The sequence below is a fragment of the Mangifera indica genome, chromosome 12 (assembly GCF_011075055.1).
Source record: "Mangifera indica cultivar Alphonso chromosome 12, CATAS_Mindica_2.1, whole genome shotgun sequence".
Lineage (NCBI taxonomy): Eukaryota > Viridiplantae > Streptophyta > Magnoliopsida > Sapindales > Anacardiaceae > Mangifera > Mangifera indica.
In genome coordinates, this window is record NC_058148.1 from 10,095,115 (window position 1) to 10,111,503 (window position 16,389).

The following is a 16,389-nucleotide window of genomic DNA, read 5'->3' on the forward strand; positions in this document are numbered from 1 at the left end:
GACGTGTACTATTCAGAGTGTTTGCAAGTGAGTAATGAAGGCTCGTCTCGGTGTGGACAGAAGGATTGTGTTGTGGTGGATAATGGCCGTGGGTCTGGAGATTCTTTAAGAGCCATTTTGTCTGATCCTGTCATGTAAACTAAACCCATTTTTATTTTATTTTTTAAGGTTGATTTAGTGTGTATTTTAGTAGTTTTAATTACTACCAGAGATACGATAGTTCTGTAACTGGTGTGAAAATGAAGAACTTGTGTGATTTGGTGGTAGCCTTTCTAGGGTTTTAGAGGCTAGTCATGTTTTGCTGAGATTGCTGCTTTTTTATTGTGAATGTGAGCTTGTTGGGGAAGTTGCTCACGATAGCCTCCTCGCTGCCATGAGGGTATGGGGATATTTTAAGATATTTTGGCTTTAAGAATTTAGATGTTTATGGCTGTTGGTATTTGTTGCTTGCATGGCTTTTATTGCATTCTCAACCGATTCTTCGAATTAGTATAATGCATCTATCTTAATTCTGGAAATTCAGGGGAGCACTCATGGATGATGCGATGATATTGCCTTGTGGACATTCTTTTGGAGCTGCTGGAATACGGCAAGTTCTTAGAAATGTGAGTTTTTAGTATTCTCCACCCCTTCCCCCAATTTCTAAAATATGAATAATATTTGTTGCTTGCTCTTGAAAAAAAAAAAAAATCTGTCAACAAGTGTTTCGTTTATTTTTTTAGCTTGAAAAATCTCTTAACAAAGCCTGCAATTCTTCCTTGTTTCTGTACCGTATCTTGGGAAGATTTGGGTGTTTGATTCCTTCATATTAGCACTTGCTTTTCTTGCCCTTCTATGCATTTTCTCAAATCTTGTGAGCTATTTTTCTTTCTTGTACTCTTGGTAACATTTTACTGTCTTGGCATTATCCTAACTGGCCAGTTTCTTAGATGCGATTGGCTATCCCTGTCTGATTCTTACTGAATTTTTTATTTTTTTCTTACTTTATCAGAAAGCTTGCTGCACCTGTTCACAGCCTGTTTCAGAAGACTCAATATCTCCAAATCTGTGTATGCATTTAAATTATCATTGTTATGGAAGTTAATTCCTTCCTTTTACAAATTTGAATGTCTCTGCTCTTTGGGTCAACTTACCTAGAGTGAGTTAGTTAAAGGTTGAAATTTCTATTGGTTGGCCAGCATAGGTGTTAAAATGATATCAGGATTTACAGTTCAGGCAGACCATATGAAATCAGGGTATTATGTATAGAATACTAATGTTCTCAGGTACTTGGCGTTTCTTAGAGAGGAAGAATTACAATATTACCGCTCATGTAAGAGAAGAAGAGAAAGGTTTGACCAGGTTTGCCACTTTGATGTCACTTTCTAACGTTTCAAATTTTAAAAAAAAAAAAAAATGAATTTCCTAGGGGGCATGTTAATGCATGAAGGAAAGAAGATTGGGTCACTAGTTCTTATTTTGCCTCAAGATCGGGTAGTGATCAACAAGCCCTCTTGTTTCCTGTAGAAAACTCTATGATTTACCTCCCTCATTGTGCACGCCACTTTCTTTTGAATGTGTATGTTTGCATGTTTTGCCACTGTAGGACAAGGGTAATTTTAGTGATCCCTCTGTAGCTCTAAGGGGACAAGGTGTTCAGTTTCCATTTGACATGACAGATCGGGTTATCGTAAAGGTTTCCTCGTAACTTTTACTAAATAATGGTTGTATTTTACTGTATGGAAATTCATAATCTGAGAAATAATGAATCAGGGGAACAAAAGGACACCACAGCGCTTTGTTGGACGTGAGGCTGTTGTTACTACACAATGCTTAAATGGATGGTTAGTTGTTTTCCACTTTCCTTTCTGTTCATGGCAGATATTAAGATTTGGCGTATAGATAGACACATAATTCACTTGAAACAACTGCTTTAGAATTGAGTACATGCTCAATTTTTTTGTTTGTTTACTGATTATAATATTGCATTCCTTGAAAACCTTTTAAGTTTTAACCATCTCCCAGTTATGGTTCTGTTTTCGCAAACATAATTTCCTTAATAGGTATGTGGTGAAGACTTTGGACAATGCAGAAAGTGCAAAACTGCAGTATGGTTTCCTTGCCAAGGTTTCTGATGATCTAACTGCTGCAAAGCCAATGTCAAGCAAGATGGCACCAAACTGGCTATCAATCAGATGTAAAGAAAATACCTGTAATATGCCTTGTAAATTATAGAAAAAGCCAATGTCAAGCAATATTGCATTTTAGGTCTCTGCAATACATAAATCAATTTTTGATTGAACATTTGAGTAGCTATAAATATGAATTACATTTATGCAAATGTTAAAGTGATTGTTGTTTTATAAAGATTGTATTATTGGCAGCTGCCCTAGCAAATTCATTGATAAAATTCTGCAATTATCCTTTGTGGCCTGAACCATTATGGTTGAAATCAGATTTAGTCCGCATTAATAAGTGAATTTCAAAAATTATTGATCTCCATTTCTAATGTTACAGAATAGTCATTCAGCAAAAGTTTATGCTAATTTTTATATAGAATGAACAGGCAGATTTCTCTGCAAATAGTGAGGAAAAGGAAATATGTTGAGAGGGGTCAGAGGTCAACCGCTGGAATTAAGATCAGCAACAGGACACATTCTCCTTTGACGCTAAGAAATTACATGTTGAATAAATGGAAGCTGCAGCTGCTTTAACTGCTAAATCCTTTTCTGTGCTAACTGCTTTCCCTGATCTGCACAATGAACAAAATATTAAAAGCTTATAAATGACTCACGGGATACCACCTTCGGAGGTAGAGATCAATGTAATTATAAATGGTGAATAAGAGCCTTAAATCATGATTTAGCCAAAGTTACATTGTCTAACTGTGAGCCTTCTGGTCAATGGAAGTCCAGTTGACATTTTATAATGAAGAGTAGTTAAAATTATTCTGCCATTGTTAGGTTTATTCAAAGGCCAATATTAAGGTTCAATTGTGAACCTTACTGAATTTTCTCAATATGTTTTAATAAAAGATACATCGGGCAAGATGAATAATCCGTATATGTATATAAAGCACCCAGATAGCATTACCTGAAGCCCTGTTCTGATATTCCCAGATGTTGTACACCATATCCTGGAGTCCAGTGGTTAAATTGCAGGCCTTGATCACAATGCAGTTGCATTTCCTTTATTTGATTCAACCAGCTTTCCTGAAATTTAAAAACAAGGAAAAGATCAAAGTCAACCACTTTAGCTGAAAATATGTTGGAGAGGATTTTTTTTTTCTTTCTTAAGAGTAACTTTTTTCATTCCAAAATGGACTGAGGAGAAAAATTTATATTAATAAGAAGAGGAAAAAGAGATTATACAGACCTAAGTGAAACAAAATCAAACCACTTAAGATAGGATACTGGACTTGTCTATTTCACAAAAAAAAATAAAAACAAATCACTTAGGCCTACATAACTCAATGCAAAACCTTATTTTCAAATCTTTAAAATAATCATTCAGGTAGGACTATAAGGCCTGATACTATCAAGCCCAAATATACATAGATGTGAACGCCCATATTTTACTTTGTGAAAAAAAACATCTGGAATACCGTTTCTTAAAATTATGAAGGAATTGCAACTACTTCGGCCAATACTCACAAGCTGCTTCTCTTCTTCAGTAAGTGCTTTATCCATCTGATCAAACAGTATGCTCCATCTTTCTCGATGCAAATTTGCAGTTGAGTTTTTTGAAAATTTATCAACAGAAATTTTTGTGGCATTGAGATCATTCTCTACACCAGATGAGAATTCTTTTGAAAGTAAAAAGGGTAACTCTGTAGCAATTACAGCCCGGACTCTCTTCTTACTTCGACGCAATGCTGCAAGTATGAAAACAGAATATCTTTTGTATAAATATAGAAGTATCTTCTTCTTCAAAAACATCCAGTAAGAAATGACCTTTACCTGAAAGTCGTCCTTTAATATCCTGATGAAGAAGTTCCAGCCATTGAAAAGCAACAGTTGCAGCTGCAAGAGTGGAGATGCCATTTCATCAGTTAAAACGTTCTTTCCTTTCCCATTATTGCATCCTTACTATAACTAGGGATGCACAATTAGACCTGTTGACGTGCAAATCAAGTAGCACTACCCATTTTTGCTAATTACCCAGTTTTTCAATTGTATATTAGAAAATAAATGCTTTCTCAACCCTTTTTTATATGCTATACTTCCAATATTTGGTCTTCTTTATCTGACCACATGAAGAAGAGAGCTTCCCTAAAAAGAGAGTAAAATAGCTACCAGATATTTAAATACTGACCTTTTACAGAAAGAGAAGCTGCACTCCTAAGGTAACCCAATTCCTCATTAGAAACTGAACCAGCATTCTCAGATGCCTTGGCTGAGGATGACAACTTCAGTGCTAGTGCATCATCTTCACAGTCTACCATGCTTGAGTCACCATCTCCACTTTTGTCCTCTGAAACTGAAGAATAAGAATTGTGCATTGGCATTGCAGACCCACTTCTTTGCATGCTGAAAGTACTTGGAGGCCTATCATCTTGACAATGTAAGAAGAGTCTATGTATTCCTGAATCATTCATATTTTCTGGGTCCTTGGAATAAATGTCATCTTTGCTCCCACAATTTACATGGTTTAACTGCTTGCTTCCAGAATGACTAGTTTCATGTTTTTCTGACCTTACTATGGCTTCTATAATGGAGTAGACTTGTTTCCTATTTCTTACATTGTTAATAATCCCTGGGTTCAATTCATTTAGCAGTCCACTTGGAGCTGCAATTTTGGTGAACCTATCAACATTTTCCCTCTTTGCAATCTCCATCTTTTTCTTAAATGTGTCGCTTTTACTTTTCCTCCCACGTTGTTTTGGCATTGGTGGTACTCCTCCATGAGAAGATGAGAGAACACTATTTTGCATTGATATGCCTCCATGAGATGATGAGAGGAAGCCATTTTGCTTCATCTCCTTCCACACTCTCATTGGATCTTTCTCCTCCCGTGGTGCTGTCGAACTCACACATTCAGAAACATCTCTTCCTTTTGAATAATTATGATTCCTGTAGTGATATAAGGGATATTGGTTAACTGAGCTAGCAACATCTTCTGCATTAAGATCCAAGCCAACATGAACTGAGGATACACAATTAGTATTAGGTTCCCTATTGTGCTCCATCAGCAAAGATGATGGCTTGTCTGAATTCTCAGCACATTTAGGACTACCAGCACAGCATGAACTATTTGCAATGCAAACTTTGGAATTAAGATCTGGCACAGTTGGAGTATCATCTACCACAACTGATGATGCATTTCTTACTGCTCTTTCAACTTGGGAACCATCCAAATCCAGAGTAATAGGCATGTCAGTTACTTGGGACATCTCTTCTCCATCAGACTTAAGTTGATCGCTTGCATCTTTGTTTATCAAAGATTTTTCATGATGGGTATTAATTTCTGTGGCATAAATGCAAGAATAAACCAGTTTGCGCATCAAACCATTGTCTCAAATAAACAACAGTTGATAAAAAAATATAATTCATCAAGCTGCTTGACTTTCAAATCAGAACAGATTCAAAACACATATAGGTTTCCTGATTCAGCATTGGAGTTCAATACAAAAGCAAAAGCAAAATCAAAATAAAAAATATGATCATATGAACAAAAGTTTCTATCAGAGAGACACATTTGCTAAGCACTAATTTCAATTAAGCACACAGAAACAACCAAAGTTATAAACTTTTTTGAAGATGCTTAATTCACTGACAACTAAAATTTGAACAAAATAAAAATAAAGAAATTGACGGGATAAACCTCCAGGCTGAAACACAGAATCAAGATCTATCATTTTAACATGTTTTCTACCAGCTTCATGCTCATTATCCAATTCCTCAGCAATCCGCTTCTCACCAATCACCTAAACCAACAACAAAGAAACGAAATCAACACCAAAGCCAAACACAGATTCTCTCATAATTGACCCGAAACTAACAAAAAAAATCCAACCTTTACAGCGGATTTGGGCAACAACAAAGCCTGATCCTCCATAATCTAACAAACCAATTCAAATCAAGATTTTTTTTTGCAGAGAATCTTTAGTTAAAATCAAGAAATAAATAAAATTGAATAGTAAGTGAAAGAGAAGACAAAAGATTGAAGAATGAAGAGTATTGTATTGGCGAAAAGGAGTGATGAGAAAAGTTAGAAGAAAAAGGATAAAAGGGGAGGAAACGGGAAAGTGAATTTAGGGTAGGGTTTAAAAGAGAGGGGAGATGAGATTGGAGATATGATTTGAAATTTGAGAAGAGAGCGCGCAGGGCAGGAAGACTTGTCAGTTCCGTACTAGTTTTGGCTTAAGTTTAGTTTAGTTTAGTTGTTGAGCTTGAGTTGAAAACAAAACAAATGCGAGCTGTCGTTTTCAAATTCAAACAACTCAAATTGGAGGGACAAATTATTGCCGTTTGCCACTCTTTTTCCCTTTGATCATCGACCGCCAATTCCATCTACTGCCAGATTCGCTAATCAAAGGCTATTATTAAAATCAACCTGGTGACATTGACTTCCTTTTTTGCTTAATTGAGTGTTATCTTTACCAAACAATCATTGCCCACCTCAACTTTCATGAAATATTTTTTCTCGCCTTTTAAATTTACAAATTTTATTTTTTTTACTCATTTAAATATAAAAATTATGCATGAAGATAAAATGATTATTTTACATAAACTAAACGAACATCCAAAAAATATTTTTTAAATAACCAATTCAATGCTGACATGTGAAAGGAGTGACATTTCATTGGCTCATAATATTTCTTTAGTTTAACTTCTTTGTTATCTGTTTTTTTTTTTTTTAATTTTCAGGAAACCTAAATCTTCATATTTCTTATCTTCTCTCTCCCAACCCCACAAAAATGGCATCACCAAACTAAGAGTATATTCAAATCAAACCAAATCCGAATATATGTTGGTTCAAGTTTGACTTGAAAGATTTTTGAGATGACTTGAATTTAGCGAGCCAATTCAAAAGAAGGTTTGAGTTCGATTCGAAAAGAAAATTTGTGATTCGTGGCTCGATTTGAGTTTATAACTCAAATTCAAAACTCAAGTCGAAGACCTAATTTCATAACTAAATTTCTAGAATGTCAATCTATATTTCATTAGTCTAAGGGTAAGAGACTTAAAATCTGCAAAAATGTAAATGAATCAATTGTAAGTAAAAACAACGTAGCCTTTTAAGTCTCAAATTTCGTAAAAAAAAAATAGAAAATGTCAACCACAAATTAATTTACTTTACAAATTCACCAATCTCTCGTAAGATATATATCTCCTAACAGTTCACCATCATTTTTTCATGTAATCAAACATCTCGTTAGTCAAATGCAATCACCAAACTTATAAAATAATCAAACAAATACAAATATGAACATCTAACAGATTAATCAATAAACAAAAAAAATAAAGGTTTTAGTTAAGATTCTTATCACTGAAAATGAATTAAAAAATATACATTAGACAACGATATCAAGATAAAAATGTGTAATCAAAATTGTGACTAGCCGAGACAAACTTTTACCGACGATAACAATTGTCAATCTAGAGAGACAACGAGAAAAACAATCTATAAAGGAGAGAGATCAAAATGGATTTATTTTTGCGTGTTTGTTTAGAAAAGAAAAGAAAAAAAAAAATGTAGAGAAATGGCAATGGAGGCTGGAGAGATGACATAGATGAAGGAGAGATAGTCTGGGTTGCATTTGTGATGGTTAAAGTGAGAGAAAAAATGTTGATAAGAAAAAAAAGTAAATTATATAATCAATTAAAAATAACACAATTTGAATTCATTAAACTAACTTAAGTCAAGTCAAGACTTAACTTAAACCAAACTGAGTTAATGGTTGGCTCACGAGCTGTTTTGAACTGAACCCTATTTGATTTGTATTCAACTCGTTTTCCAGTTATATTGTATATTATAACTCGAATTTGATTCAAGTTTATATAAAACAAATTCGAATTGAGTTAAACTAAACCAATTTTCAAGATCGAGCTGGCTTAACTCAAATCCATGCGTATAACAAATGCCAATTTAACCCAAAATCACATTTAGTATCGATAATTCATCTATTTTCTTTTCACTTTGTTAACCTTGATCTCAAAACCTATCGTTTCTTAAGAATAGGCAAAAGGTGTTAAGTTTCTTTCTACATTTTTTATTGTTTTCCCTCTCCTTTATCTTTGTTGTCTTCATCGAATTTCTATCCAAAGATGGAGATAATGAATTGTTGTTTCCAGAAATAGTTGTTAATTGATATCTCTTCCTATTCTTTGATACAAAAAGCAAAATGTTGTATGGAGAAATCAATATCTCAACATAAGTAAAGAGATTGATCTTGTGCCACTCCATTTGGTAGTATGATGTGGTAAAATTTCGTACAAGCCAAGCACATACGTCAACCACTACTACTGACTTTTGCTTTCGTTGTTTTGAGAGAGCAAAGCCCTTAAACCAAGGCTAAGATGTCTCAATACTGTGGAAATCTAATTTCAGCTTAAAGGAATGAGTGGGCATATAGTCACTGGAATGAACACAGCACATACTGGGCCTCTAGGTGAATAAATAAACACAGAGTTGAGTAAGTACGTGAAACAAAACTAGTAGAAGGGACAGAATGTCGAAAGTGATTGAAATGACCAAGAATATATATATTAGTGTTTGTGGTGAAGATAGAGGAAAAAATTTTAATAAAAAATAATATAATTATAATTAATATTTAAATTTATTTTACGATATTGTATAAATTAAAAAAAATAAAGGGATACTAATAATTGATAGTTATATAAAGAATTTAAGATAATTTTATAATTTCATTAAAAATTATACAAACCAAATAGTCATTTGGCCATGTTGCTAAATTTCAATCATTCCAGGGGGACTACAGCTCACCTGTCACTCTCCTTCTTTCTTTATTTTCTCAAAATAAGAATAGAATAGGCTTCTTGAGTGGCGTTGAGTCTTTTAACGGGCATGGTATGTCTATGAGAAGGAGATTACTAATACAAATCAATTTTATGAAAAGATATTAGAATATATACAATCTGTCTCTCTGTGGGATAATCGGATCCACAACAAAATTACAAATTTAGTCATTGATCATTACAATTAACCCTTTTATTATTGACCATTCAATAACCAGCAATTACTAAGCTGGGCCTCAGCCGTTTCTCTAAAACTCTTAACCTTCATCAAACAAAAGTGTGTACAGCACAAGCCCAAGCCCGCAAAAGGCCCGGCCCGACTTGTTTTCAACAAATAACAAGCTGGCGAACAGCTCTCCCCTTTTGCTTGCACCACAATCCCCCAGGCGCGCGTGTTGTCACTCTCTCCGATCAAGGAGCCTGATTCTATTTCCGCTTTGTCATCTTTTAATTGTTCCACGAAAATTACGCCCTCCGGAAGGGGCATCGTTCCTTCCTCCCATTTCGATTTCACCGACGGCCAGTTCTCCGACACCGCCTTCTCCGTTTTCAACCTGGTAGAATGACCGTTATCGGAGAACACGTGGACCAACAATGGCGCTTCACGTAAGTTCTTGACAATCTCAGTGACGGAGTTTTTCATCCACTCGTCGACCACATTCTCACATGAAACCGTCTCATCTTGTTTTTTATTCGTCCTCTTCGTTTTCAAACTGTTCGTCCGAGTCAACGACATAGAAACCGGAATCGTGTATTTATTATTATCATTACCTCGGCCGATCATTGCCACCATAGACGATGGAGCGTAATGAAGGTCGATTCCGCCGGGACGCAGTGAACATATCGCTCCTCCTCCGCCGCAACGAATGCTCAGCGACGCCATGATACAATATGAATGCCTTGCGAGAGAATGAAATCAGAAATCAGAAACAGAAACGAAAGCGAAAGTATATTGGTCGAAGTTTTGAATTTGTTGCGGCAAAGAACGAGTCAAGTGATTGGCGGAGAGAAGAAGGCCGTTTTATTGGAGGAAGAAAAGAATGGTTGAATTTATACGAGTTAAAAGCTTTCTGTCTTCGGGCTACATTACTTTTAACTCCGGTAGTGTTTATCTACAGCCGTATAGAATTGAGTTTGATGCAACCGTTCCGCATCACCATCGACTTTAAATACAAATATTATTTTGTTATTTACACATTAAATATAAAAAAAACTTCCAAATAATTTTAAAAAACCTATTTATGTATTCCTTTCTTTATGTATTAGATTATTACTTTATTATAAATTATTATTTTGATATAAAATCAAAACCCAAAATGGTACCACACAAATCTAATCCAATGACATAAACTACCAAAATTAGTTTGTATGAATTTAATTTTGAATATTCAATTAAAATTTTAAAACTGGGTATACATATATATATATTTTTGGTTTAAGATAAATAGAATTTGCCTTGTAATGGACTTATGATTGGAAGATTGTAGTGGGTGTAAAGGAAACGGTTGTAGGAGATTGTGACTGCTGGGGAATTGAGTGCCACGAGGTCCATGAGACTTAAATCTAAATCAATAATGGCGTGCAAGCGTTGGCCAGTCCCATAATTGGATCGAAGCCGTCAATGCTAATCGGGCGGTAGAGGGTAGTGAGTGTGACGGCTTCATGTAAAAAACACGCATGCACGTGGTAGCTTGTTAAAACTGCATGCACAGACCAAGAAACCACACGCTGCGCGTCTTCCCCAACTACGTCTTCTCAAGTCTTGCCGCGTGGTGTCCATGTCAGCTTATATATCGTACCGCTTCAAATGATAATTAATAATTACTTGTCACCTCCAATTTTTAAATTTTTTTTTATTTTCTTACATAAAATATCAAATTTATATTCTATCACATAAAATAAGTCTAATATCTTATATTATTAAAAATTAATTATATGAAAATTCTGTTTTAATTCAAAAATAACGACCAAAGTAAGTTTTGGCTGAAGTGAAAAATTCTTGATTAATTGAATTTTATTTTATTTTACTAATTTTCATATTTTATTATTAAAGGAAGCAAATTTATATCATGTTACAAAGCAAGTTTAACCTCTAAATATGCATAATATTTTTTCTTAAAAATTTCTATTATATATCCTCACAATTTGAAATTTATTTAATTTGAACGATGTTTATTAAATTCTTTAAATTAGGATGACGTTGGATTAGGATGACGTTGGATTAAAATACAAAGAAAATATATTTTACCATTATCCATGAGTTTCTTCTTAAGCTCAAGTATCTTCAATAAGTACATTCAAATCATCCCACATCATTGCATTAAATATTTATTTTTGCACACCAAAATGATAATATCATGTTTTTAACAAAAAAAAAAAAATGTAACATGAGTATCTTTTTGAGCTCAAATAATAAAAAATTTTAAACTTTCAACTTAAAATTTTTATATTATAAAAATAAATTAATTCTAATTAAGCTTTGTTTATTTCGTATAGGTTTTGTTTATTTTGGACGTGTTTTTGTGGTAATACATTTGGAAAAAAAATATAATTTGATATTTTTATGGATTGTAAATATCTTTATTAAGTACACGTAAATTATCCCACGTCATCATATAAAATGATAATGTCATATTTTTAATCAAATAAATTGTCATATGAGCTTCTTTTTGAGCTTGAAGAATAAACAATTTCAAACTTTCAACTTAACAAAATTTATATTATAAAAAACAAAACAATAAATTAATTCTAGTTGGATTTTGTTAATTTTGCGTATGTTTTGTTTATTTTACATGTATTTTTATGGAAATAAATTTGAAAAAAAAATATAATTTGATTTTGTATGAATTGCATGTATCTTCGCTAAATACATAAATTATTTCACGTTATTGCATAAAATATTTATGTCAATGTACTAAAATGATAATGTTATATTTTTAACGAAAAATAATCACATTATTTTTATTTAACATTGTTTAAAATTTAGTGATAGTTCAATACATTCAATAAAATATAATTAAAATTTATTCAATTCAATGAAAAAATTTTAAAATTTAATTCATTTAAGAAAAAAATAAAAATTAATCTTTTTAATTTAAAAAAATTCAACCATTTCGTTAAAAAAAAATTTAATAATTCGGTAAATCCAACCTGTTATTATCACCCACACTAAAAAAAAAAAAAAAATTATTCTGATTCCACATATAAGAACTCGAAGACAAAATTTTCATTGACCCACACACCCACACTAATAGCGTTGGCAATGCACGCGTTGAAACTAATAATTCTGGACACGTTCTTGGTCTTAACAACTGGAAATCATTTCTGAGATGAAGCTTGGCAGGGAGGCTCATGGCAGTGGCAGGATTAGGCATGGGATCTGGAGCTATAGGCTAATCACAGATGAGTTGTGTGTGTCCATTCATACTTTGTTGTTATAAAATAATAAATTATGAGAAAACTTTCAATTCTTGCAAATTCAGCCCCGGGTGGGCATATTCTTGGTCCCTCTCCAAAAGGGTATGGAGGAACTGCCCTTAATCAAACTTCTCTGCATCTTCAAATATGTCTCTGTCCATATGCTACCCAAAACCATCGTAATGAATCCAAACATTAAATTAAGGGCAATTGAGTCGTGAATTCTAATGTAATTATAACCAACCAATTGAAAGAGTTTTTTTACCTGACATCCAAAATCCCCACTTTTTCCAAATAAATCCTCTCTTTGCAAATTTTAACTTGCACTAAAGATCTCAACCTCAATCCAGCAATTCACATACCTACCCTCAAAAGAGTAAGTGGACAATATAGCTTTTTGTTAATGTTTATCATTTTCTTTTCTTCAACCACTTATATTTCTTCAAATAAAATTTCGGATCAGGAGGGGACCTTGGACCACTAGAAAGCCACAGACATATTAGTTGTTTAATTTGTTTCTGTAAACATATTGATGGTAAACAAGACAGCAAATGAGACAGATTCAACTCAAATGTCAATTTTCCAGGGTTTGTTCTGTGCTTTTTTGTTCAAAGTTTTGTTAATCTTTAGTATAATATTACAAATATAAATAAATTATATAATTTTATTTATATAATTTGATATGATAATATGTAATTAAATAATTTTGAAATGAAAAAAATATTTATATAAATAAATTTATATAATTCGATTTTATGTATAGCTTTATTCATATTTCAGCCAGAGAAAAGATTATGTTTGATTTAGAAATACATGTGGCAGGTTTCACGTGCGGCGGTTAGTTACCACCTAATTTCTGAGCACGTGACGAGCTGAATCTGTCTTCCCATACAACAAACCTAATTTTCTCCTTCGTTATTGTTCAGGAAACCAAGGCCTTTCACTGATGGATCTATTTTAGAAATCTCATTCGAGTTTTCAGATCGTTTCTATGAGTTAAATAAATTATTCTGAACAAGAAAAATCCTGATGTAATGTTTAGACCTGCACTACATAATTCAGAAGTTTTATTTTGATGGGACGTCTACACATCTCAAACCTAAATCCTTCGGAGATTATGTCTGGAAATTCCATACTTAAGTCAGTCAAATTATCCTCTGATGGAAGTTTCTATGTAATTACATTTAGTATGTCAATACTGTATACTAAAATATAGCCCTCAGAACATTGACTGATTTATTTTATCTTTCTCTTTTATTAGTTCGTGGGTTTTCATGTTCATCTAAAATAATAATAATCTATTAGAACCCAGTTGTTGAAACAGTCAAAAATATTATTGACGACCAATTCTTAGACAGCCAACAGAGACCACAGTGGGCAACCAACTAATTTGTAAGGTGGAAATTCTGAGACAGCTTGTGCATATGAAATTGTTAATTAATGGTATAAAAGTTGGACAAATATTTTCAGAGGCAGCTGGGTCACACGCCCCAACTACCACCTTAAACAAAGATATAAAAAGATTGGATTGTTCTATGGCATAGCCATCACAAAGACTTGACACTAGTTTGAAAAAATTTCAATCTCTTCCACAAAGAATTCCCCAGAAAAATTATCAGTAAGTGCTTCTCTATCTCATACTTGTATCTGATTGTTCCACTTCCATGACTTAATTCTGGTTCTGTGCGATAAAATTTGCAGTTATGAGTGCTGAACTAGTACAGGTGGATGAAATCCCCTTTCCTTCTCAGATCACAAAGACAAAGCCACTAAACCTCCTTGGTCATGGTGAGCCCATCTGGGTCATATTTTGATTATGCTATTGATGTTGATTAATTAGAAGGTGTCTTATTTCAATTTGTCGGGCTTCAACAGGAATCACAGACGTTGAGGTACACTTCTTGCAAATCAAGTTCACAGCAATTGGAGTTTACTTTGATCCTGAGATTTTCAGCCACCTTCAGCAATGGAAGGGGAAAGCTGGAAGTTCTCTAGCTGAAGATGATGACTTCTTTGAAGCTATTGTTTCTGGTAATTTTCAAAAGACTCTGATTTGCAGATTAACATATCAGATTTAAGTCTTTTCCCTTTGTTAATGTATTTCTTGAATCCTGTGCAGCCCCAGTGGAGAAATTTTTGAGAGTTGTAGTGATCAAGGAGCTTAAAGGAGCCCAATATGGGGTGCAACTAGAGAGTGCTGTTAGGGACAGATTGGCTGCTGATGACAAATATGAAGATGAGGAAGAAGCTGCCTTAGAGAAAGTTGTTGAATTCTTCCAATCTAAATATTTGAAAAAGAATTCCATTATCACATTCCATTTCCCTGCGACTTCTTCCACAGCTGAGGTACGTATTAATCAATCTCAAGGACCAATAGCTGTAAAGTTTAATTCTTATTTAACTTAATCCGAAATATATGTTTAATTTAAATATAGAATCAAGATTAAAATATGAAAAAACTTGTTTAAGCCATGCCTCTAATTTTGAAGAACTTTGAAATCAATTAAAAACTGAAAACACTTTATGACAACTCTACCACACCAGAATCTTTTAATGCAAGACTTTCAATGGGTAAAATTGTTTATCAAAATTAAGTTTGAGAGTAGAGCCCTAGTTAATTTATATAAGAGAGTATTCGGACTCTCCTATCAAAAGTCTAATAATCCAAGAATTCACATTAAACCATCTACGAAGATCAATAACTTTTAAGTGTATTAGACTTATTTTTATTAATCACTCAAGTTCATCTGTAAGCTAATATTGAACTATTCAATTATATGGTTTTATGAAATCAGAATATAATTAATATTAGTTTACATTGAAAATTTTTAACAACACCTTAATGATGAGGATGTTTATATATAAATAAAAACTACATGTTTTTAAACACACAGTTAATATATCATTATGTTATTAGTGATTTTGTATACATGACATCACTCTCATTATATATTGACCCCTATTGGTGACTTCTGGTGCAGATTGGCTTTGCAAGTGAAGGAAAAGAGTCTAAAATCACAGTGGAGAATGCAAATGTGGTTGAGATGATCCAGAAATGGTACTTGGGCGGAACAAGGGGAGTGTCTGCTACAACCATATCATGCCTGGCTAAGAATCTCTCAGCTGAGCTATCAAAATGAAGTAGCTAAATAGTTTCTGATAATAAAAAGAGCTTTACTGTTGGCTCTTCTGGTTTTGTGGGATCATTGGAAACTATTGCTTGAATGAGTCTGGTATGCTTTTTTTACCAATAAAAATGTAAGTTTTTTTTTTGAAATAACTGTTTCTGCTTGAGCTTGTTTTTGAATTTTCACAATTTATCAATTTAGTTTTATTATTTTTATATAATTGTGCAAATTTAGGTTGAAATGTTGGGTGAACTTGTATGACTTCAGGAGGCTGGTATACCTGCTATCTAAAACAGAACTGTCTAAAAAGCCAAATTTAGCTCACAGAGCATACAAATAAATCCTACTAACTTATGCATATAAATTGGAGTGATAGTAAGAAATTGAGTGATACAAATGGGCTACTATTGAGAAAGCTCTCTGTATGGGCTGAGGCTCTATTTATAACCAATTCTTTGTCCTGCACAATCTAGTCTTAACAAATTTTGGATGAAATTTTTGAGATATTACTTTAAACATTATTGGTTGAAAAAGATTGAGAATGGATGGATTATGCAGTGAAATCATAAGAGTGGCATAATTGAAAAAAAAAATTATAATCTAAATTTTGTTAGGTCAAATCAGAGCATGATGGGTGGCCATTATAGAGAAGCGAGAGCCACATCTTTGAGTAAAAGAATATTACTATAGTTTCCAAGTCTGTTCCTTTGTTAAAAAGAAATATTTAATATATGGTTTAAACTTTAAAGCGGCACAAGTAATAATGACAACACAAATATGTCTAGCTCTAAAGGCAATTGACAAGATTCCCCACAGTTCTTAGCTTAGCCCAAAACAAAAAACTCTGCTAATTCCATATACCCTTTTCCTATTTCTAAGTTTCT

At 33.2% G+C, this 16,389-nt stretch overlaps 4 protein-coding genes across 4 annotated transcripts; 2 read left to right on the forward strand and 2 right to left on the reverse strand.

Moving 5' to 3' along the window:
• Window positions 1-2,361, forward strand: LOC123192316 (U-box domain-containing protein 62-like). Its single transcript, XM_044604818.1, has 7 exons — window positions 1-379; window positions 524-605; window positions 992-1,047; window positions 1,266-1,341; window positions 1,586-1,675; window positions 1,753-1,823; window positions 2,043-2,361. Exons 2-7 carry the CDS (start codon window positions 534-536, stop codon window positions 2,212-2,214), a joined length of 537 nt encoding a protein of 178 aa, XP_044460753.1. The 5' UTR covers window positions 1-379; window positions 524-533; the 3' UTR covers window positions 2,215-2,361.
• Window positions 2,362-2,451: 90 nt separating this feature from the next.
• On the reverse strand, window positions 2,452-6,345 carry LOC123192315. Its single transcript, XM_044604817.1, has 7 exons — window positions 5,995-6,345; window positions 5,803-5,905; window positions 4,294-5,445; window positions 3,939-4,001; window positions 3,633-3,853; window positions 3,073-3,191; window positions 2,452-2,731 (listed from the first exon to the last, which is right to left on the reverse strand). The coding sequence occupies exons 1-7, from the start codon at window positions 6,034-6,036 to the stop codon at window positions 2,620-2,622; spliced, it is 1,812 nt and encodes a 603-aa protein (XP_044460752.1). The 5' UTR covers window positions 6,037-6,345; the 3' UTR covers window positions 2,452-2,619.
• A 2,687-nt stretch (window positions 6,346-9,032) lies between these two features.
• On the reverse strand, window positions 9,033-10,079 carry LOC123192165. Its single transcript, XM_044604613.1, has one exon. It carries the CDS (start codon window positions 9,841-9,843, stop codon window positions 9,157-9,159), a length of 687 nt encoding a protein of 228 aa, XP_044460548.1. The 5' UTR covers window positions 9,844-10,079; the 3' UTR covers window positions 9,033-9,156.
• A 3,755-nt stretch (window positions 10,080-13,834) lies between these two features.
• Window positions 13,835-15,649, forward strand: LOC123192937 (chalcone isomerase-like protein 2). Its single transcript, XM_044605652.1, has 5 exons — window positions 13,835-13,995; window positions 14,079-14,165; window positions 14,253-14,408; window positions 14,497-14,723; window positions 15,359-15,649. The coding sequence occupies exons 2-5, from the start codon at window positions 14,081-14,083 to the stop codon at window positions 15,515-15,517; spliced, it is 627 nt and encodes a 208-aa protein (XP_044461587.1). The 5' UTR covers window positions 13,835-13,995; window positions 14,079-14,080; the 3' UTR covers window positions 15,518-15,649.
• The last annotated feature ends 740 nt before the right edge of the window (window positions 15,650-16,389 follow it).